A 24,628-nucleotide genomic window follows, 5' to 3' on the forward strand; every position below is an offset into this window, starting at 1 on the left:
AAGAACTTTATTCTTTAGATCCAGTTCTGCTTAGCATATTACATTTCAACTTTTAATCAAGTGGTCAAATATATAGTGACTTGGAAGATTGATAGCCTCTTGATGGTATTGTTTAAGAATGATTTTTTTTTTTTTTTTTTTTTTTTTTGAGACAACAGAGCTTAAGGGACTTGCCCAGTCACACAACTAGTAAAAGTCTGAATTCACATTTGAACTCAGGTCCTCCTGACTCCAGAGTAAATGTTCCTAGGCCACTCTGCTTCAAAAGTGATTCAAGACCAATTCTATTACTCAGAGTGGTTAAAAGCAATCCACACCAAAACGTTTTTACAGTTCAGGTCACAATCGTTTTAAAGTATTTTTTTTTATTGGGGAGCTATTTCAAAATAACTCCCAATTTTTCTATTACTCTTAAAATAAATGCAACACTATTAACTAGTTGTCTAACATAAGCTGTTACTCTTTGGGTTTTAGTTTTCTTACATTACAGGGAATAGATTAGATGGATTGTAAGAAATCCTTTTGTGATTAAATTTCTATATGGAGAAATTGTAAACAAAGGATATGTTAGATAAATCCAAATTGAGGTACCTGAGGCTCATATCTTTTGCAAAAGACAAAACAAAAGTGAATAAAAAGGTCAGTCTCCTGAAATCTGCCATCAATTACAGGAAACAGATTTTGTTTGACTTAGACTCAGTAACTTTCCAAGAAAAACATTTAACATGTTTTCGGTAAATTTTGCTTTTGGTCTTTGTCACACACAGCTACCCAACTGACACAGCTAATATGAGTTGTTTTTCTTCTTGAATGTTTTCAAAATTAATGAAAAATTAATTAGGTAATTTAAAATTGTTACTAAAAAAAAATCACATACATATACAGTTTTTGGATGTGTATTTGTTGTTTAATGCTATTTAGTTTCTAAGGACTCAAATGTGGCAACTTTGAGGTGTGTAAACAGCATAGTTTGTGCAAATTTTTAGAATTTTTATAAACATTTTACTAAAATTCAGTCTTGCATTGGTACATCACACAATTTATTCCTAAATAGACAAAATCTTCTACATTCAAAGAAGAAAACATATTCAGAGAATACTTTAAAAGTTACTTTATTAAAAATAGCAAATTCACAAATATTTATTTAACATTTTGTTATCATTGGCCACTGAAATACACACTGAGTAGTGTGCCGATTGTCTACTTGTAAACTGAAGCTAAGCTGTCACAAGCCAACTTATGAGTAAAAATTGGAACAAGACTGATGAACTTGGGAAGGATAAATCCTTCAGTCCTGTGAATAACACTTAGCATGAAATAAATGCACTTTCAAGTCTTACCCTCAGCTTTTAGGCGATAAGGCAGTAATATAAAGCATAGCAGCACAATCTTGCAGTCATTCACATTTCCTGATTTGAGACTCAACATAGCCTGGCCTTCAGCTATGATGAATAACAACAGTCAGATTTACTAAAAGCAATGTGTGAAAACAATCAGTTGCATATGCACTTTAATTCTTTGTTGTAGAGAAGGTAAATCAACTTCTGAATTTAGCTGGATTCAGATTACTGTTTTTCTCTGAATCACAAGATAGTGAAATGCATTTTATTTTAGCTGGTGGAGGTATTTGGAACGTCTTGAGCATCTGCCAAGTGAAGTTTTTGTCTGAAATGACCAGTTAAGAAGTTTTTTGTTTTGAAAAAGAAAAAAAAAAAAAACCAAACATTTTTAAGCATTAAAAAAACCTTATTAAGAGTATATAAAAATAATAAATTTGGGGGCTATAGAGAAGGGGAGAAAAACATTCTCTGGTAGGGATGTTTTAATGGTAGGAAAAGCTCTTAATGAACCCTTTTTCTTTGTATTCAAAACTATGTTTGTTTAATTTGCATAGTATGTTTTAGCTGCTTAGTATCAATTAACCTGAGTGTGTGCTGGGTTTTTATAGAGTATATATAGACTCATTTTGGTAGAAGGCTCCATTTATATTATGGTATTGAATTAACAGCATATTTTATGGTTAGAATAAACAGCAAAAGCAAGTTATTTCAGTTTATATGCATCACTTTAAAATATATAGAGTCCTGGGAAAATTAAAATACTTCTATAAATAGCAATTCCTCACATTTACATAGAGTTTTAGGGTTTGCAAAATACGGTGTAAGGTGGATGATATGAGTAGTATAATAACATTCTGAACGTAGTTCTCTCAGAGCACAGAAAACGACTTGTCACTTAAATTTCAACATTAGAATTTGAACCAGGGTCTCCAGACACTGAGACAAGTGCTCTTTCTACAATGTAAGAAAAGTGTTGTAATTATTTAAATTCTAAAGCCATAATAAAGATGTTTTGGGGGTAATTTTCAAAAGATAAACATAATTATTTTTAATCCTCTTTTCTACAAATATCCATTCTTCCCATCCTAACCATCTTCCCCCTCTGATTATAGACAGTTGGAAGGGGACCTCAACAGCCATTTAGTTTAATCCATACCCATCTCTGACAAGCAGTCATCTAGCTACTCTACAAAAGAGAGGAACAACTACTTTCCATGGAAACCCACTTTATTCTGGCTTGCTCTGTTAGGAAAATTTTTCTGATATCAAGTTTTTGCTAACATATTCTTTATAACTTCAGCCATCAGTTTCCAATACAGCCCAAACAAGTTTATTGTTGTTCACATAGTAACCCTTCAAATATTTGAAGACAGCTATCACATCCTCCATAAGTCTTCTATTGTCCAAGCTAAACAATTCTTTGACTTAATGTCCTTAACCATCATGGTTTTTCTCTGAATTCTCTTCAGCTTATTGATACTCAAATCTGTCATTTCAATGATTTAGAATTTCCCTCCAATTGTGTGCATACTCAGCTGTCCATGCCTGCTTAATCTATGTGACTCTAGTCCACATGTTCCTGTAAGTTTACCATAGGGGAATCCACTTAATAGTTTTTCTTTCATTTCTCCTCATACTATATGAAGTGATGTGGGTTGCTGGAACTGTCCACCAATTGTCATCCTTTCCCCCAACCATCTGATTGTACTTTTTTTTTCCCTTCTCAATAGGATTTTTCCAATTACATGTAAAAAATGATTTTCAACATTGATTTTTGTAGATTTTTGAGTTCCAAATTTTTTCTTCCTTACCTTACCGTCTACCTTACCTCCCCCTAAGACAACAAGCAATCTGATTTAGGTTATACATGTGATTGTAAATGACACTGTGTAAAGTATTATGTCTTTGTAGTTCTTCATTAGGATAAACTGTAGCCTGATATCACACCACTGTGTATTTTTCTCTATAACCCACTATGGGTTATGAATATTGTTTTCAGAGTTTTAAAATTTATTTTAAACTGGTACAAAATAAGATAAAAATTGCCATGTACACTGTAGAATATAAGCAAAGATTCAATATAAAGTAATAGATTTCTATTTCAAAAAAATCTATTTGATAAATGCTAGTTTTCAAAACTGTCCAGCTTTGCTTCCTTGTAGATTTTCTTTTGTTCTCTGCTGCACACTTTCACTTTTTACTTTATTTTTCCTTCCTCCTTTCTTCTCCCTCCTAACAATGTGCCTACAATTGCTCACTCACACACTGATATTTATAAACATATATATATATGTGTGTGTGTGTGTATATACACACACACACACACACACCAAAAAAACCACATATACATGTAAGACACCACACTATGCCCATTTCCACCCATCCTCTATTTCTCTGGAAGTAGATCAGTATCTTTTCTCACAAATCTAAGTCTTTTCATGTTTTTCCAAATCAATCAGTTCCTCACTTCCTGGACTACAGTAACATTTCAACACAATTACATTCCATTTGAAAGACTGTCTATGAAAGTCTTTTTTTTTCTACTTTTCTACATCCCTTCTATTCTTGTCTGCATAGGCTTTTATTATACAAGAAAATCCTAATTTAAAACAATCAAAATAACCCATTTTACACTTCAACAATGCTCTCACCTTATATGGTATAAGGTCCTTTACTAATGAATCTGCTTCCCTTTATATCTTTTTCCCCTGATTTCTTTGAAGTTCCTGACCTTTTGTTTTTCTAACGAAACTTGTTTTTCTTTTTTTCCCCCCTCAGTAAGCTAATTTTTTAGTAATTCAATTGGGATGACATTAGATGTTAGATAAAAAAAGAAATTTTTTTGAATTATATTGGCTTTACCCACACATGAACAATATTACTTCAATTATTTAGAAAAGTGTTTTATGATTATGTACATACAATTCCTGTGTCTGTTTTGGAAGTTACACTTATTTAATACTAGTTATTTTAAGTGATCTAAAACAATATTGAATAATATGGCTAATACATAATTTCCCTATTTTTAATGTAATATATTAGCATAATTTATGCTACTCTTGACCATTATACGTTTGTGTGTATCTCTTATAGCATTTCTTGAAAACAACATATTGGTGAATTCAAATTTTTAATGTGCTACCAGTTTCTATTTCATGGATAAATTCATTCCATTCTCATTATAATCTATAATTACTTGTATATTTTCTTCTTCCTTAATTTTTTCTGTTCTCACTAAATTTTTATTCTTTACTTCTTTGCTTTATATCTACCAACTACCTTTCTCTATTTCTTAACCTACCTACCCTTCCAAAAGACCCTCCCCTATTCCTCTCACCCTCTTCCTTCTTTCTGAATTTAGAAGACTTTTGTACCCTTCTAAATATATAGGTTGTTCCCTATTTAACCCACTCCAAATGAATAAGGTTTTAGTATGTTTTTTCTTTTATGCCTCAATTGTATGAGAATTGCTCTTTTTTATCTCTTCCTACAGTTATACATTCTAAAAAATATATGTATATATACATCCATATATGTGTGTATATATAATTTTTAAGAAACATGCTAAAAAGTTACAAGTCATGAATGAATTAATATTTTCATATATAAGTAAACAACTTCATTTTATCAAATCCCTTATAGTTGGGTCCTTATTTCTCTAGGATATTGTGTTAAAATCTTTTAAGTTCTATTTTTGTCACAAATATCTAAGTCCTTCAGTTTGTTAAATGTCCATTTTTTTCTCTCATTTAGGATTATACTTAACTGCTATGTAAATTACCCTTGGTCATAACTCCAGATCTTTTATTCTTAAGAAATACAGTAGTGTAAGACCTATAGTGCCCTTCAGTGTAGTAGCTTCAAGATTTTGAGAATCTAGCTCCACAATATTTAAAATTTTTGTTACTTCCATTATTTGCTCTTTTAACTTGGGAGCTTTCAAACTTGACTATGATATACCTGTAAGTTTTCCTCCTGAAATCTCTTCTGGGTGGACATTAGAAGATTTTTTTTTTTTTTCTATTTCTGCTTTTTTTTCTTGGTATAGGATAATTTCAGGGCAATGTTTGATGAGTTCTTGTAATACTGTATCAAGATTCTTTTACCATATTTTTCAGGCAGTCTTAACTATTCTTATATTAATTCTCCTTTATCTATTCTCCAGATATTTTTTTATGTTTCACATTCTCTTCTATTTTTCATTCATTATTTTTTGCATTTTAAAATATTTTAATCCAATTCTAGTTTTCAAGGAATTATTAAGTTTTTGGTTTTCTATTTCAAATTGGTTTTCTTTTTATAATTTGCTTGGATTGCTCATTAATTTTTTTCCATTTTCCCTTTGATCTGTTATTTAGTTTTTAAAGTCCTTTTTAAGTTCTCCCAAGAATTTTTTTTTTTTTTGGGTGCTTGGGACATCTCATTGGGAGTTTTTTCTTTGTTTGCTCATCTTCTATTTTTAGTAGCTATATCAAGTTCTAGTCCTGATATGTTTGGGGGATCATACCCCAACCTCAAGACCTTCTTGCTACTATTTTCTGAGGTCTGTTCCAGGCCTCTCCTCTCCACTCTTACATTATGGCTAGATGCCCTGGTTTCACAGTTAGCAAATGATCCCTTACTTTCTGTGGTAGTCTGGTGGCTACAAACTATAGCTATCCTCTCTCCTCACTGGAGCCAAAATCAGGGATTATGCTCACCTGTAAATGCCCACAGCCAGCAGAGTCTCACCCTTCTGTTACTGCATTCACCAGATATGTGCTAGCTCCTTCATCTTATAGTGGCAGCCCAGACCAGGATGTCTCCTCAGCACAGCTGTGCTTGGCATCTTTCAAAGGTCCTTCAGTGTTCTCTACTCAGAAATCAGAAGAAAATTTCTATAACTGAGGCTATGGCCAAACCCTAGCTGCCTCCAGGGCTTGTTTGTTTTTGAATTGGCCTGGAAGTGTTTTCAAGTCACTGATTGAACCTTTGCCCCTAAAGGTCAGATTGTTTTTAGGGTCGTCTTTGGTTGTTTTAGGAGTACTCTGACTTTTTTTTTTGACTGTCCTACATTTTCTTTGGGCCAATGTTCTATTTTTTTCATTGGAGAAAATTTAGAGAGCATAAAGTTTTCTGATCTATTCTGCCACCTTCATAAAATCCTCTTGGGATATTTTTAATTCTTCAGAGACCATTGAATTTTATTTCACTGCCATACAGCAATACTGAATTAGCATGGCATTAAAAAGTTAAGCTTTGGTTAGTGAGAACAGAGATCATTACAGGAGCTCTGAAATGTCTCAAAAGCAAACCAATATACTTTCTTCATATTCAACTTTGAGCCCAACTTATTATCCACACTAGATGCTGATGGACAAACTGTTATTTGTTGAAAATTTGAGAAGAGACATTCTTCATCTACTTGGTCTTCATGGATGGAAATTTACGTTTTCAAGTTGTTATGGATCTCGTCTAGGAGGCTCTACAAATTTCCAGGTTTGATGCAAACAATTCATCATCTGAAAAGAGGAACTTCTATAGAATTTCACAATCTAGAGAGACCCTCTTCAAATTAGCTCTTTAGGTGGATTTCCTCTCTCATAGTGACACTTTTGAGTATGTATTTTCCTATTTTATATCTCCCCTGATAGTTGTGAATAAAGAGTAATTGAAGGTTTCTTCTGTTGTTATAATTTACTTTATTAGAAAAGAGCCTTATTTAAGGTATAATTTTTATCCTTTCCTTTAAAAAATTATTTTTTAAAGATTTCTCAATTATATGTAATTAAAAAAAAAACTTTCATGGGTAAATTTTGATTTCCAAATTTTCTCCTTCCTTTCTGCTCTTCCCCCATCTCTGAAGGAAGAAATATTGATTGGTTTCAGTTTTCTTTATCAAGTCAAATGCTTTTTTCATAATCAAATAATAAGCACTGGAAGATCTTCTATTATATATATCTATCTATCTTTTAATTATGGAATGGTATATATGTGAGCCATTATTGATTTGAATACATGCTTGTTCCCCATAATACCATATCACAAACATACTTGATTAGTACAGAAATAGAACTTCAAAGGGTTGGGTTTTTTGTTTAATGGCAGAATGGCCATATGGGCTGGTAGTTGTTAATATTGTCACCTTTTTTGGATATTAATAAAGTCCAAGATTTTTCCTATGCCTTTGGTATATTCTCCTTCTTCAGATAGATACCTTTCATATTGATTGCTTAAAACTCTCACAACTTTGTGATATTCAGGACATGTCTCCTCTGCATATACATAGTCTAATTTGTCTGCTTTTACCAATCTTTGTTCTCTTTAGTGCCATTTCTAACCTCCTGATAAGCACAACTAGGACTCTGATATTACAGTACAAATGTAATGGTTCCACTGTCCTTGGGGATAAAGACAGTTTTTTACTGTAATCTTTTTCCATTTTTTTTGTTTGCAGTCCTGTTTTCATCCTTTAATGCCCTTGATATGACTTTTCTTAATTGTATGTTTTTCTAAGCTTAAAGTGGTTTATTTTAATCTTAATTTTCTCTGCTTTATGAAACCATGTTACCCATAATTTTTTCATCTATTTTCTTCATAATAATTTTTAAATGAACCTGTAAGTTTTTCTCGTGTTGTCTTTGGTTAATCTCTCACTTGGGTAAGTGGGTCAAATGTTTACTGACTAAAGTATTTTATGTGTTCTTTTCATCTTTTTGTGGCAATAGATTTAGATTAAACTTCTATACAGAATTATTAAAACCACTGTTAATGTTATTTCTGCTGTGCACTTACCATCTTCTTTATATGTGAATTATTTACCTAAATAATTTAAGGATTTAGTTGTCTTAATAGAAACATTTTTCTCATTCTTTTTCTTTTTCTTGTTTGTCCAAACAAGTTGATGGTATAATTATATACAGATAATTGATTCAGGGGCATCTCCTATATCAACAGCTTAGTCTTTTCCTGTCTGTTAAAATATTGTCTGTTTCTTTTCTTCTTCCTCTTTTTTTTTGGGGGGAGGGAAGTAATATTGTTTTGTATCTGCCATGTTCAGCACCTACCAATTCTTTTCTTCAAGAAATTGTTCCAAATAAAAAAAGTGTGAGGTTTTGATTCAGCACAGCCTATAAGTCTTTGGTCTCTCTTTCACATTCTTTCCTGTATATTTCTTGCCACACTTACCTCTCCCCTCCCTATCTTTGTACCAGAACATATACAGATTTAATTTAGAATTCTTAAAAATTTTTTCCACCTCTTCATCCTCATTAACTTACACTAACAACATAAGCTTCAATTATTTTTTGACTTCTCACAATGCCCTTCATAAACTGTGGCACTCAGAATTCAATGCAATATTCCAGATGTGGTCCTGGAGTACAGTATAGCTGTATTAGCACCTTCTTATTATTGGAAGTTAAGCTTCTCAATGCATCCCAAGATCACATAATTTTTGGTTACTGTATCATGCGGAACATCTCTATACTAATATGTGTCATACCCTATCCTTCACGGCTCAGCACCTAATGTGTGCTCAACAATAGATTTCATTTTTCTAGGGGTCACCTAAAAAGCATAAGACATGACTTTTGCCATCAGGAACTTGAAGTTGTCATATGGAAACGTGTAACACATGAAACAATAGGAAATGATACAAAACAGAATATAATTAGAATCTTGAGTATGTGGCATTGACTTTAAGTTCTACATGTAAAAAAGGTAAAGAATGGAGTTTTGAAGGATGAGAAGAATTAGGCAGGTAGAGGGGGAAAAAAAAACCATGATAGGCAGAAGGCATAACAAAAGCAAAGGCAAAAGAAGTAAAAATAATTATGGTGAATTTGGAGAGAATGAGCAGAACAAAACTTCCTAAAATAAAAGTTGGGGCAGCTAAGTGGCAAAGTGGATAGAAACTGGCTCTAGGGTTGGGAGGATATGAGTTCAAATCCAACCAAAGACATTTACTGTATGATCCTATACCATCACCTAACCCCAAAATTGCCTCCCCACCTATCCTCAAATAAAATAATTTGTAATAGATGACAATAGGAAATATTAATGAATATTGGTAGAAACAAAATACAAAGAGTCTTTACTTTAGTTGTCAAACAATTTAACAGGATCCCTAGGGAGATATAGTGTTGGAAGTGACATGAGAGGCAATTTATTCCCAACTCCCTCATTTTACAGAGGAGGAAAGTAAGAGGTTGAAAGTTGCCCAAGATCATATAGGTTGTTAATAGAGCTGAGATCTTAACCCATGTCTTCTGACTTTAAATCCAGAATACTTTTTTCTATACCATGTTGTCTTCCACAAAGGAGTTTAGATCTGATGAAGTAAAAAATAAGGTACCATTTAACTTATTTTGAACAGGAAGATATATAAATATTTTGAGGGAAGAAATGAAAGGACTTGGGGACTGATAGAATCTGACTGACCAGGAGAACAGATAATATTACTTATAGAGAAAGGGAAGCTAGGAAGAACCAGTTTTTCAAAGGAAAGAATGAGAAAGAATGAGTTCCCTATTAGACATGGTGAATTTAAAATGACAAGACATCCAAATGGAATATCCAGTAAATGACAATAATTCAAATAAAAAGCTAGAACTGAAGATAAAAATTTGGTAATCATCAACACTGGAAAAAATAGTTGATGCCCTAAAGGAAACTATCTTTGAAGGAAAGATGATATAGAGAAAGGAGAAGAAAAGCAAGTATTAAGCCTTGAAGGAACACTTCTTAGTCTTCCTTCATTGTATGAATTTTTTTCATATGACATTTCAGCCAGGATTGATTTCCATCCTCTCTAGTTCATTTTGCACATATCTGAACCAAGTATTGTCCAATTCTCTAAGTGATTAATATAATTTGACACTTTATCAGTATGTAATGTTGTAATCTATAATAGTCCTACTCACTAATTGTTTCATGGTTTAATGATTTGTCTCTTTGGGGGGGAAAAAAAGAGGGATGTTTTATAGGACCTAAGGAGTATTTAAAACAGAAACAAAGCTTTTCCCATAAGGCACATTCAAATACTTGCTGACTGAAAAGTTCAATACAAATCAAAATTTTGTAAATCAAAATCACAAAATACTTTAGATGCACTAATGAGAAATAATTCCAAGATGAATATTCAACTTAAAAAAGTAAATGCTTTGTGATTAACAAAACAGATATTATCCAGTACATAATCCCATAGGGAAAACCTATATCTTAATGATTTATGAACTAATTTTATGAATTTAAAAGATATTCTTAAATTCTACACATGCTATTGTATCCCATGTAAATCCTATTTTGTTTTACCTCAAAATGAATAATTTTCCAAGGGTATTTGCTGTCTGCATGAAAATAATTTTCCTCATGACAAAATACAAAAATTTATAGAATTAACACATAGAAATGACCAAGATAGTGTGTTTGGAGGCCTATGGTGCAAAAAGAATAAGCCCCATAAATAACAGCTGATTTTCACTACTCTTTAGTTGTTTCTGAGCAGCACCCTTAGCTAAAAATTTCTCTGGAACTAATCTCCAAGAATTCTGTGCAGTAGAACATTCCCCGTAGATATTTAGCAAAGGATACATGGAAGAATTCAGTTCTTCTAACTGTAACAAATGAGAAAAATATTTTACTTATAAGAAAAGCAGACAAAACTCTATTAATAAATACGACTTTGGGACAGCTAGGTGGCACAGTGGATACAGCATTAGCCCTGAGTAAGCCCTGAGGACCTGAATTCAAATGTAATCTCAGACACTTTACATGCTGTGTGATCCTGGGCAAGTCACTTAATCCCAATTGTCTCAGCAAATAAATAGCTGATGAATAAATAAAACTTTCACACAGAACAGACACTTAAAAAAAAAAAAAAAGCAAAGAGAGCTATTTATAAATAGGAAAGAGAAACCACTTAATTTACTACCTTAGACAAAAAAAAAAAAAAAAAATTACATTTACCTATAGGTATATAAACCTCTCAGGAAAAAAAAGTTCAGTGTATATGTATGTAGGAACATATGCATATATGCACAGACATGCATATACATATACACATATATTTATAGGCATATAAACACAACACACACATACATATATATTGATTTTACCTTAAGGGATTGGGAATTTAAGGAAAAAGTAGCTTTTAAATTTATTAATTCTTTAAAGTCTACTAGATATTATTTCTCTAATATAAGGAATATTTAGTGAGGAACTACCTTACTCATAGCCTCTATTCTTAAGGAGTTGCCAGGGATAGTGATTTAAGTAACTTGCCCAAAGTATGTGGCAAAGGCCTTCTTGACATCAAGAGGTCAGCAGCTCTCTATTATGCCACACTGATTAATTAGTTAAAACTTTAAAAAGATAAGCTGGAATGACATTAAAAATGAGAACTTTAACATCACTCTAAAAATTATTTGTAACTGATCAAAGTAAAAAATCAAAAGAAATATTTTTGCTACTTGAAAAATTTATAGCAGGTTATACACTTATTTATTTGTTATGGCTAACTGCAAGATATGTATAAATACATATTACACTAGCTAAAATAGTATCACAGACTTGGAACAAGTACAAACATTTAATAGCTGCCCTGCTTGAATGAAAATTAAATAATATAGATATTCTACCATTTATCTAGGATTGTTTATTACTTTTGATTGGGAAATATTTTGATTGGGAATTAATATAGCTGAATATTAAGAATGTATTAAATAAATGTATTATACTATCTCAGCATAATAATCTTTTACATTTATATTTAAAAATCCAATGCAATTTTTAAAAACAGCATGATAAAATGCATCAGATATGGGAAATATCTTTTAATAAAATAACTTCTACTTCTGCCTTAATGGAATCTGTAGAGAAACATATTCAATTTCTAGTATCCACATCTACATTCAAACATAATAGCTTCTTTTCTAACATATTCTTTTTAAAAATCATACTCACATCTGACAGAAGCCTATCCAAATTAGCGTCACTGGCTATTTTTCTCTTATCTTCAGGAAGTTCCTCTAATTCCCCATAGAGCTCCAAATTCAGTCTAGCTAACTTCTCCTGCATTCCTCGAACATGTTCCATCTGTTCTATGGAACATTCATTTCCTAGTGGAAGATGGGGAGGAAAGCGAGAAGGAGAAAAGTGGGGGGGAAAAAAGTATTCAGAGCTTTAATTAGGTTACAATGGAGTATGAATAAAATTCAAAATCAGCAAGCACAAATGAGAATTCCAAAATTAATTGAACTTCCTTTTTCTTAAGTTTCACAAAATGTTTTATTACTGTCTATGTAGTAACTTTTAATTACATTCAAATTTCTAATAATAATAACAGGACAATGGCTGAAACAATGACTGGAATTTTTTAAATCAGTCAAAAGCAGCTAGATCATAAAGAATTTATTAAAAAACAAAATATAAATTTACAACAATAATGTTAAAGGAATATTTTTACCTATTTTATTTTAGTGCAGTTTTAAAACTGCCTTTTAAATTAGGTTTAAGTGTAATGGTTTACATGGAATTAAGGTTCAAAAGAACTCAATCATTTTATCATTCAAGTATGTAATGTTGAGAAAGCAAAAATAATTTACAATTTTGATTGATTATAACAGAAAAGCAGCAAAATAAAATACTAACATATGGCATTTGTAAATGCTGGCAGCAACTTGAGAGCAATTGCATTAAAACTTTGTTAACTTAATCTGGGGAAGGTCAGTTTAAAATAATGAAAAATGTTTATTACAAATGTTAAATAAATGTTATATTACTTTCAAGTACAAGCAGCAAAATAATTTACAGCACCAATTAAAATGTTTCTAAGTGATAGTACTGTTGAATCTAATTATTCAGTAAGATTTCTTTGAAATGAGTATCACCATTTTTATTAAGTTTGGCTAAGAATGCTTCTCTGCAATCCTTCTGCATCACAAATTTAATTTAAAAAAGTTATTCCACATATAGTACCAGAGGCATACTACACATTAGCTAAAGTGAAATAAAAAACAAAGAGATTGTGAATTTAAAAGAAAGTTAGTGTTTTTACTCTTGCTACGTAAATATCTATAAATTTACAAAGCAATTCAAGAAGGAATATTCACATCATATTAGCAATTTTTCTGAATAAGCTTCTTAGATGTAATTAAATTTTCTTAATATAAATTTTGATGCTGCTGATGCACTTGGAAAATATCGCACAATATCACAAATTCAAGTGGATTTTTTTTAGGCCATTCAAATTTACTAAGATATTTTCATTCAGTGAACAATAGTAAAATAATTGTGCAGTTCTCCCAAGGAGAATAAAATAATGGAGTACATGAAAGAAATAAGAAAACTTTGCAAAATTGAACATTTTCATGTAATATATTATAAACTCAGTTTATTTTATTTTAAAAAAGCTGAACAGGAACCTAGGAGCTCATGTATGTTTAAAGGACTGGATTCATAGGAAGCAAATAAACCTGTGTTTAGAAGGAAGGAGGAAAATAACCTTGAGAGCTCCTAATATGAAACACTAATACACAAGTTGAATTTTCCAAGACTTAATTCTCATTTTTAACTTTCTCAACATTTATTTGGTAACAGTAATTCAATTTAAAGGTTTAGGCACATCTTTTATTTATTTTTTTACTTCCAACAATTTTATTGAAATTTTATGAGTCAAATTTTGATTTATGTTTTTACATTCCATTAAGTAGATACACGTAAAATGATAGCAACTAAAGTACACAAAGATCCTAAAAATTAGGAAACAAAGATGACTTAAAAATCTTAAAAGAAAAACCCATCATTGATGCTAAGTGAAGTGAATAGAACCAAAAGAACATTTTACATAGCAACAAGAAGATTAGAAGATGGTCAACTATGATGGACTTGGCTCTTTTCAACAATGAGGTGCTTCAGGGCAATTCCAATAGACTTGGGTGGGAAAGAGCCATCTGCATTTAGAGAGAGAATTATGGAGAGTGAATGTGGATAAAAGCATAGTATTTTCACATTTGTTGTTATTGCTTTTTTTTCTTTCTTTCTTGTATTTCTTTTCCCTTTTGATCTGATTTTTCTTATGTATCTTATGTATGTATGTATGATTTTCTTATGTATTAGAAATGTGGAAATATGTTCAGAAGAACTGCACATGTTTAACCTATATTGGATTACTTCTAGAGGAAGGAGGGAGGGAGAAAAAGCTGAAACTTAAGGTTTTGCAAGGTGAATGTTGAAAACTATCTTTGCCTGTATTTTGAAAAATAAAAAGCTATTATTAGTATTTTTTTAAAAAAGAAAGAAAAATCCATGGTTAGTTACCAAATGCTTGAAGTTTTCCAGAATGGAAATCATTCAAAAGGCTCAGGAGGCCCCTCTCCATCTCTTGAACATCTGAGACATCAGTAAGAAAAGAGTGCTGAATTGGAGCTGCCTGGGCACCTTTTCCTTCTCCTCCCTGAGGTCTTGCCTTTTCTTTCATGCCTCTGGAGAGATTAAATGCAAAATTTTTGTTTTCAGAATCATTACTGATAGGCAATAAATTAAAACCAATCTTATAATGCATTATGCAATGATTAGCAAACTTAATGGGATGTCCCTAACAATCAGGATAAGGAAAAGGCCAATCAAAATCCCTAATAACCACAGCAAAGACAAGTAACAACATGTTAACATGTTAAATTATTGTTAATGAGTAATAAGTAAACATAAGTAATGATAGTCTTAAAACTTATATAAAATAATACCAGATCATATATCGTAGGAAAACTACATTTATTTATTTTATTATTTAGGCAGCTATATGGTACAGTAGATAGAGCAATAAGCCAAGGTCAGAAAGCTCTAAGTTCAAATTCTGCCTCAGATATCTGTGTGACCCTGGGGGGCTCTTTTTGCCTCAGTTTCTCATCTGCAAAACAGAAATAACAATAATATCCATTTGTCATGGATGCTGTGAGGATCAAATGAGATAATTTAAAGTGCTGAAACACAGTACTTGGCACATAATAAGCACCATATAAATATTAGCTATTATTTAAATAATACTTCAGTAAGAAACATAAGGAAGATGCCCCATAATAAAGTCTGAAAAAAGATTTTCCTATTGAAAGTCAGGATTTTTTAAACTACTTATTTGCAAATGATATTTTACTGATTACATCAAATCCTGAAATATGATAAAGATTCCTCAGTGAAACCAACTATGTAAGAAAAATTTAGCCTAAACAACTACACTTGGGGGGAAAAAAAGTTTATCAATCATTGTTAATTACTATGAGCTTGACATGATCTCTCCTAATTCTTCTCCTATTTCTATTCTCTGGTTCTGTAGCTAAATTATCATCTATCTCCTGAACCCCGAGTTTAAGTATATCTCAAAGACTCTGTCCTAGAACCTTTCTTTTCTTTTCTTCCTCAGTGAAACCAACTACGTAAGAAAAATTTAGCCTAAACAACTACACTTGGGGGAAAAAAAAAGTTTATCAATCATTGTTAATTACTATGAGCTTGGACATGATCTCTCCTAATTCTTCTCCTATTTCTACTCTCTGGTTCTGTAGCTGAATTATCATCTATCTCCTGAACCCCGAGTTTAAGTATACCTCAAAGACTCTGTCCTAGAACCTTTCTTTTCTTTTCTTTCATGGATTCCATTATAATTTCCAAATCCATAAATACAACACTAATCTCTTTCAAACTCCAGTCCTATTGTACATAGTCAGATGGATGTTCCAGTAGCATCTCAAACTCAACTTGGAACAAATATAAAACACCTCACTCATGGGGATTCCCCTCCATTTTTCTCATCATCATCTACCCCTGGGCATAGCTTCCTTATCCCTCTTCTCTACCTATCTTCCACAGAGTCACAATTAGTTAGAATAACAAATCTCATGAAATAGGATCTCATGTATTCATGCTCATTTCAAATTCACTTGAATTTATTATTATCTAAGATAGGTGACTGGTTTAAGTACAATGGAAATATGCTTATTTGGAAAAATGACCAATCATAGGATTCATTATTTGTGTTCATTAGGACCCAGTTGCATGTATCTAAATTTCTATTGAAAATTTCTATGAAAAGGTAAAACCTGTCCCTTTTTGTTAGGGGCTGACTGTGCAGTCAGCCTGGAAGGACATGCAACACGGAGCAAACTGAGGGTCGCATGTCCTTCCAGGGGAACTGCATAGTAAGCCCCTAACACCTTTTAAACTTCATCTTGTTTTTTTTAATTGATCATTATATCTTAAGTATTACAATGAAATTTCTTTTTCTTAAGGTATTATTAGCAACATACATATGAATGCCCACTAAATTCTCTGAACTGTTGGGCAAGTGTAAACTAAATGCATAAACTCTTGATGCCTATATATTGGTATGTGTATGTGTGTATATAGATATATACATATACAATGTATATACATTGTACATATATACTGTATACAATGTATTATATATATGTATTACATACAATGTGTATATATGTACTTGTGTATACAGACATATATATACACAAATATATATACATATGCACAAACATATATATATATATAGTCCGTTGATAAAGTACTAGCCCCAGCAGTCACAACTCTAGTGCACTGGATTCTCCCTTCCCCCACATAATATTAAGGTATCTTCTTAAACATTAATCAATTGATAAGCATATACTAAACTCTTACTATAATCCAAACATTGTCTTAGGAACTGAAAATACAAATACATATCAAAAAATCTTTACTCACAAGGAGCTTACATCCTACTGAGAAAACAGGTACATGTTGAAGTATGTACAGAATAAGGAGACTAAAATATAATGTAGTTAAATACCAGGTAGTTTGAGGGAATAGGAACTAGCAATTGAAAGGATGAGAAGAAACTTTATATGTAAAAAGATGCTTTAATTGTACCTTAAAGAAAAAGAGGGATTCTATGAGGTGAAGGTGAGGAGAGAACAGATTTAAGAAATGGGTGGCAGACCATGAAAAGGCAGGAAATGGGAAATGGAAGGAAAAGGGATATCTTACAGGAAGAACAGAGAGGACAGAGAAGCTAATTGAAGTATATCACAGAGTGTGGAAGTGTACAATGAGATTGGAAAGATATGTTGAGGAAAGGTTGGGAAGACATTTAAAAGCTAAACAGAGGAGTTTATATTTGATTCTATAGGCAAAAGAAGTCAGTGGAGTTAATTGAGATGGGAAAGGACAAAATTAGATCTGCAAATAAGAAAAATCATTTACGGCAGTAGTATGGAGAATGAAATGAAATGGGGAGTTCTTGAGATAGAGAGAAGTGCCTAAATGTGTAGATGTGGTGTAGAAAGACAAGTTTCAGCAAATGACTGTATATAAGTGTTGAGGCAAAGATTAGGCTAAAGTTACAAACCTGGAAGAATAGGAAAAGTGGTAAAGAATAGGGAATTCTGGAAGAATAGTAAAGTGAAGACAATGAGTTTTATTTTGAACATGTTTAGTCAAAAATATATCTAGGATATACAGTGTGAAATATCCAATAGGCAACAAGTAATTGATAAAGCTCAGGGGAGAGACTGAGTCAGATACAGAAATCTTTCAGTTATTGTTATAGGAATGACAACTAAATCCAGAAATTTAATAGACTATTTTCATAGGGAGCCACTGCTGAAAAGTTTGCATTGTCCTTTAGTCTAAATCTTCAAGCAAAGACTGAATGATGATTTGTTAGGAAAGCCAGAGATAGTATTCTTTTTTAGCTATGGATTGTACTTATTTGGCCAACGAATTCCCTTATGACTCAAGAAATTCTGCAATATATAAATATATAAATACATATCCATACATATATACATATATAAATTGCTCTTTATTAGTTTCAAATTTGGAGGAGGGACTCTCTCTCTAAGCCCTAATCATTATATCAAGTTATTCTCCAGCCTAAGTTCTTATATCCACCAAAGACAACCTCCTTACAATAAGTTGTATACAACATGTTATATTCTTGCTTCTATGCTTTTGTTCATGCTACTATACTCTGAACTATCTTCTTACTTTTCCCCCAATAATCTAAATGCTTCACTTCCCTTTCTAGTAGAATTCTAGTCCTTCGATATTAAATCCATCTCATCACTTTTTGACTAAAAGTAAAACTTCATATCTTTTATGTGTTCAATCTATGCTATGATGATTAATATTTACATAAATGTTGTAAGGTACAAATTTTATCTTATTTGACCCTTACAACAGCCCTATGAGATAAAAGCAATTATTATCCTCAATTTATAGATAAGCAAATGAAAGCTCAGAAGAGTTCAAAGACTTGTTCAGGGTTACACAGCTAGTTCATAAATAGGTTAATTAAATCTTCTGAACTCCCAAGTACAGCACTCTATCTGCTATATTACACTGTCCTCTCAACACTAATAGCATTTATATATTGCTTTAATATTTGCAAAGTGCTTTACAAATATTATGTAAGTTTATTTTCACAATAACCGTAGGAGGCAGGTGTTATTATCCTATTTTACAATTTGTTGAAACTGAAGCAGATAGAAGTTAAGTGATTTGTTCAAAGGCATTTAATTAGTTTAGTTTGTCAAGGCCAAATTTGAACTCAGGTTTTTCTGATTCCTGGTCCAGCATTCTATCTACTCAGTTACCAGCTGTCTCAACAGATTGCACTTGATTTTCTTCTTTATAAGCATTTTTTAAACTTTATCAAAATTTTATTTACCCACATTGCATAAAAGACTATGCAAATAAAGCAACAATGTCTTCTTTATACACACACACACACACACACACACACACACACACACCCTGAGGCAGAGATGCAGACAGTTTTTGCTCAATAAATGCTTTTCCAAGAAAAATTTCAATAAAATAATTTGTATTTGAATGCATCTTTTAGTATTAAAAAAAAAACTAGGATAAATAAAGATGTTATCTTGCTACCAAGGTATTTAATACAGTAAGAAGAAAACTCTCTTCTGGATTTAAAATATATTTCAATTCATTTTTCAAATTCATCCCATTTTCCTTTAAAAACTACCAAAGCAAAAACATTCCTTTCCATTTGCCTTTTTCAAGTACCTGGCTCACTCATCAGCTCCAGCCAAGCCTTTTTTCTTTTGAACTCTCAAATCATGATTTTTGATCCTCAATTAAAATTTTTCTTCTTGTTTGGGTAATATCTCCATACTGTCATCTTCACAAAAGAACTCTTATTCACTTTCATTAGACAATCACCTGACAGAATCATTCACTCTGTTATACAAACCTGGCCACAAGATGAATTACTTAGCAACAAATAAAAATACTGCCAAGAGGAAAAATTTCGGGGGTATTTTGAAATATTTGATATTGCTTTAAATAACATTTTCCTTCAACAGTTAAAAAAAAAATGATGGCTCACCTTTTTAACTTTGGCCTCTGTGAAGTTGACTGTGATGTAGAATTTGAAAATCCTGTGCTTTTACTAACTGGCATAGAGTTTTTCTTGGAATTAACAAGCTGAGTAGAATGGGAACTAAAGGATTTAGGACTCCTCCTTTTTATTTTCCTTTCTTCCATAGTTTTATGTTCCTTGGTGCACCAAGACCAATTTTTTAAGATCTGAATGAAGAAACACAGCTATTATTATAATTATAACATATATATTTATCATATGACATACTATATAACATTCCTTCAGCAGACTTTTAAAAAATATTATTTTGTTAAATATTTTCCAATTACATAACTTTTTTTTTTAACATTCTTTAAAAAAATTTTTTTATTCTAAATTTTCTCTTCCTCCAACTTCTTGAGAAGGCTTTAAGATATTGATTATACATGTGAAGTCTTGCAAAACATTACTTCCATGACTAGCATCCAAAAACATTTGAGTGTGTAAAAAAGGGTGCTAAAGACAAGAGAACTACAAATATAAAAGAGATAATTCCTGCCTGCAACAGTTTTATAATTTAGCTATCAATATTTTCAAGATAGTCTAATATTCAAGTGGGAAAAAAGTTCCATAGAATAATATTTCACATTCTACAAAAAGAACTTAAGTAGTGGTATGGTCTTTCTTTTCCCACATCAAAATTTGTTTGAACAAAATTTACTAAGTTAATCATTCAAAAAACATTTATCAATAAATTGTTGTATATGAATATTATGGAATATTATTGTTCTGTAAGAAATGACCAACAGGATGACTTCAGAAAGGCCTGGAGAGACTTACATGAACTGATGCTGAGTGAAATGAACAGGACCAGGAGATAGTTGTATACTCAACAACAATACTATATGATGATAATTCTGATGGACGTGGCCCTCTCCAACAATGAGATGAACCAATTAAGTTCCAAAAGAGCAGTAATGAACTGAACCAGCTACACCCAGCGAAAGAACTCTGGGAGATGATTATGAACCACTACATAAAATTTCCAATCCCGCCTGCATTTTTGATTTCCTTCACAGGCTAATTGTACACTATTTCCAGTCTGATTCTTTTTGTTTTGCAAAGCAACTATTTGGTCATGTATACATATATGGTATTTAATTTATACTCTAACATATTTAACATGTATTGGTCAACCTGCCATCTGGGGGGGGGGAGAGGAAGGAGGGAAAAAGTTGGTATAAAAGGTTTGGCAATTGTCAATGTTGTAAAATTATCCATGCATATATCTTGTAAATAAAAACTATTAAAATATATTAAAAAAAAACCATTTATCAAGCATTTATCATGTGGCAGAGTACTTCCTATCCTCATGTCATCTGCTTTAGCAGGGAGACAGAATCCCTAAGCAAAATAAATTATATCCGTGTGGAATTTGAGGTAATAATCAGCTCAAGAAACTTTCAATAATTGAAATCATGTTTACATATATGGCTTTCTATATGTAAGGATGTCTTAACTACATGGGGGAAAAAAAGGAACTCGTTTCTAAAGAATATACTACATAGAGATTTCACCCTCCCCCAAGGTGAAAAATATATGGTATATGGCTATAAATTATAAAGAATATCAGGTATGAAATCTCCTACCTTTTTCAGTTACCACTACGAATCTCAACAAATACAAAATATTTTTCATACTTGTCTACATAAGTTAGATTTTGTTACAGTCTAAGTCTACAGTAAGCCTCATTTAAGTCATTTTTTCCTTGGGTAATATTTTAAAACCATATAATCTGAAAAACGTATCGTTGTCTGGTTTGAGCATGTCTCTAAGTGGGATTATTTTGTAAGCAGACTATGATCACTCAGGAAGAAGCACAGCAGAGCTGCCACACCTACAAGTTATTTAACAATTAGGCTGCGCTCACTATTATTCAGATGAAAATCCACCAACACAGGTACTTATATAATTCTTCTCAGAGTGAATTAACTCAAACCGGAGTTTCTGCTGTTCCTTAGAAAAACAAGCTTTTACTTCGGAAGGATCAAATATGTAAGCCCTAATGCTGAGTATGAATCACAAAAATGCTGCAGTTTCTGCACGGCAACCTCCCTTTTCGCCAGTGTTACATAAAAGGTTACTTTCAAGTGACTTCCTTTTAGCCAGCACATAACAAAAATTAAATGCAAAGACGATTCAACAATTTGCCTACGACTCTCTTAGTTCTCAGAAGAGTCCGGGATATGTACACATTCTAAATATGTATTCAGAGTTATACAGTGGAGGGAGCGCTAGAACAGAAGTTATTCTTACTCGTTTGTCCTTAGTTTACGGCGTAACCCTAAATTTCTAAGTCTATTTTATCTCCCCATGCCCCCGTCTTCTCAGCTGTAAAATGAGGAAGTTGTACTGGAAGATTCCTTCCGTGTTAAGTCTCCTTCGCGGTCAGCGACAAACCACCCAAGAGCCACAAAAACAAACAAAAACCGGGGAGGAAAACCAGAGCAAAGGTCCCCAAATCCGACGAAGGAAGAAGGAAGGAGAGAAGCCGCCAGTCTCCCGCGCCCCTCAGCCCCACTTCTCCTGGACAGCGCCCGGAAAAAGCGGAACGTGGGATCTCCGCAAGGGTGCGCAGGCCGGGTTTGGGGAAAGCCGCGGTGGGACGGGCTAGAACGATCTCCAGGCCCTACCTGAGGCGAGAAGAGCTGGGAGCGACAACCCGGCTCTGCCCGCACCGCGGCCGCAGTCACATCGCAGCTGGGACGCCTTCTCAGACTCTTTTGTTTACGGAAGTGACGAGAGAGGATGGCGCCCCGGCAAGCCAGACAAGAGCCCCGCCCCTTTCCGCCGGCTAAGGTGGGCCCCTGCCTCCGTCCTTTCTCGCGCATCGTTTTGGGGTTTCCTGCCCTTCCTTCTCTTCTCAGTGGCTCTCACTCAAGTAGGGGTAGAGAGGAAGAACTTTGAGAGGACGTTGTCATTTAGAGGTAGGGGGATAAGGAGAAGGGGTGAGGAGGTACAGAGCTGCTGCCCTCCCCCCGTGCTAGGGTCTGCGATGTGAGAGGTGTTGTCATGGGATATGTAGTCCACATGCCGAACTCCCTCCCCCGCTCTCTTGCGTAGTGGGCCCACACCGGACAACTTGCCTACTACATTTCCCAGCATGCTCTGCCACTAGTCTGGGGACAGGAAGTTATTATGTTACCATAGCGACTTTTCCGGATCTGGTACCTGAGTGGAGAGTCTTAGAGAACTTTTTGCAGTCAAAGAGGTGACCTCGCTGTCTCCTGCTCAAGTCACTAAATCATTGGACTGGAAAAGGACTTTGGTTCAAACCTCCCTGCATAACTTCACCCATCCTGTTAGAAATTAACATTATTTTAAATGGTATTTAGAAAAGGAACGAGGACGCTTTCCTCCTAAATGTTGAAGCTGTTAAGAGTTGGGTATTTGCTGTTCCTCTTATGGAATATTCCATTTGTAATCTCTATGACTTTGCACAGACTATCCTTCATGTCAGAAAAGCTCGAAAATGTTTCCCTCCCCCCGTCTTTCTTTTGAAACTTCTACATTTAGCTCCCAAAGTTCAGCTCAAGTGATTTCCTGATTTTCCACAGTTAACTCCTAACTCCTGAAATTACTTTTATTTTTATTCAGTTACAAAAATGGATCATTTGTGTAAATACACAAAATATTGTGTCTCTCCTCTCCAGTAGACTTTTTAAAAAATTTGTTGAAATTTCTTTTATTTTTAATCTAGTTTTAAATTTACTTGTTTGTAAGTTCACAAAATGTTATTCTTTACTCCTTTCCAGTAGATTGTACTTTTTTTTTTTAATCTTATTTGCGTAAATACACAAAATGTTGCTGTTACTCCCTCTTCCCCTGTCTTCACTCCCTCTTCATTCTGAAGATTTCTAACTTATTGAGAACAGGGCTTGTATGGATTTTTTTGTAGTTCTGGGTTTTTTTGTTTGTTTGTTTGTTTGTTTTGTTTTGTTTTGTTTTTTTGGTCTTTTTTGTGTCCCCAGCACAGTGCTCTAATAGATATTTAATAAATGTTTGTTGAATTGCATGCTGTCTCCCTCTCTGTAACTAAACTTTGGCCATTTAATAGTTTATATTTGGTATCAGTGCTTGGATTTCTTATCATCCAATTACTTTGAAATGTAACACCAACAGTAGGCATTTGTATTCAAAAGTAGTGATAACCATGTTAGAAGGGAACCTTCTCTCCTCCTTTTCTCCCAAAAGCACAAAGATGAGTGTTAATCTATATCTAAATGATGTCGCAAAATTCTACCATTGAACTGGCAAGCTCTCAGAAATCTGTCCTTAATAATGTGGGCTTTAAAAAAATTTTTAAATCAATGACAAGAGTAAATGCTTACCAAATTTTCAGATAACCCAAAAGTAAAAAGGCTAGATATCTAATATACTGGATCACAGGAATCAAAATGACATACAAAATGACACAACAATTGCCTTAAACTAATAAGTTTAATAAAGGCCCACAATTGGATTTAAAAACTCATCTTTGAAGATGTGTTTTAATAATTTGTTTTAGTTAATTATTATTAAAAATTATTAGTTATTAAAATATCTAGTTGGGGGGTTGCTTTTTAAAAATCACATGTCACCAGTGTGATATGGCTGCCAATAAATCTAATTCAAATCTTAGGTATATTAATAAAGGCAGAGTATCTAGGATTGGGGAGATGATAGTCTTGCTATATCATTCTCTGGTCTGATCACATCTGGAGGATAATCTTTAATTCTGGGTACAATGCTTTAAGAAAGATTGACAAAGATTGACAGAGTTGAAAAACCAAGATAGTGAAGAGCCTCAAGATTATGTTATGTGAGTAATAATTGAAGAAGGTGGGAATGATGTTCTTAGAGAAAACTTAGCTTGGGGGGAGTAAAGCTATCGAGTGAAGGT

At 32.9% G+C, this 24,628-nt stretch overlaps 2 protein-coding genes across 7 annotated transcripts in view; one reads left to right on the forward strand and one right to left on the reverse strand.

The window, feature by feature from the left end:
• NHSL1 (NHS like 1) overlaps positions 1-24,628 on the forward strand; it is a 345,331-nt gene that overhangs the window by 1,537 nt on the left and 319,166 nt on the right. The window lies entirely within an intron of this gene.
• CCDC28A (coiled-coil domain containing 28A) lies at positions 1,097-22,745 on the reverse strand. 2 transcript variants are annotated; one of them, XM_074309716.1, is made up of 6 exons: positions 22,380-22,745; positions 19,714-19,913; positions 14,640-14,803; positions 12,285-12,439; positions 10,914-10,936; positions 1,097-1,665 (listed from the first exon to the last, which is right to left on the reverse strand). In XM_074309716.1, exons 1-6 carry the CDS (start codon positions 22,575-22,577, stop codon positions 1,611-1,613), a joined length of 795 nt encoding a protein of 264 aa, XP_074165817.1. In that variant the 5' UTR covers positions 22,578-22,745; the 3' UTR covers positions 1,097-1,610. The 2 variants fall into 2 exon arrangements, with proteins under 2 accessions (XP_074165817.1, XP_074165816.1); XM_074309715.1 differs by lacking the exon at positions 10,914-10,936 and having other exon boundaries at positions 12,259-12,439; positions 22,380-22,577.

The sequence above is a fragment of the Sminthopsis crassicaudata genome, chromosome 4 (assembly GCF_048593235.1).
Source record: "Sminthopsis crassicaudata isolate SCR6 chromosome 4, ASM4859323v1, whole genome shotgun sequence".
Classification (NCBI taxonomy): domain Eukaryota; kingdom Metazoa; phylum Chordata; class Mammalia; order Dasyuromorphia; family Dasyuridae; genus Sminthopsis; species Sminthopsis crassicaudata.

Bases quoted from the DNA above. Each gene is read 5' to 3' on its own strand.
- CCDC28A (XM_074309715.1), bottom strand. From the start codon at position 22,577: ATGCGCGAGAAAGGACGGAGGCAGGGGCCCACCTTAGCCGGCGGAAAG. The intron at 14,804-19,713 runs GTGAGCCATCAT...TAATCTCTCCAG, and splicing joins CAGAGGCCAAAGTTAAAAAG to AGGCATGAAAGAAAAGGCAA. The intron at 12,440-14,639 runs GTAACTAACCAT...ATCTTCCACTAG, and splicing joins TGGAAAACTTCAAGCATTTG to GAAATGAATGTTCCATAGAA.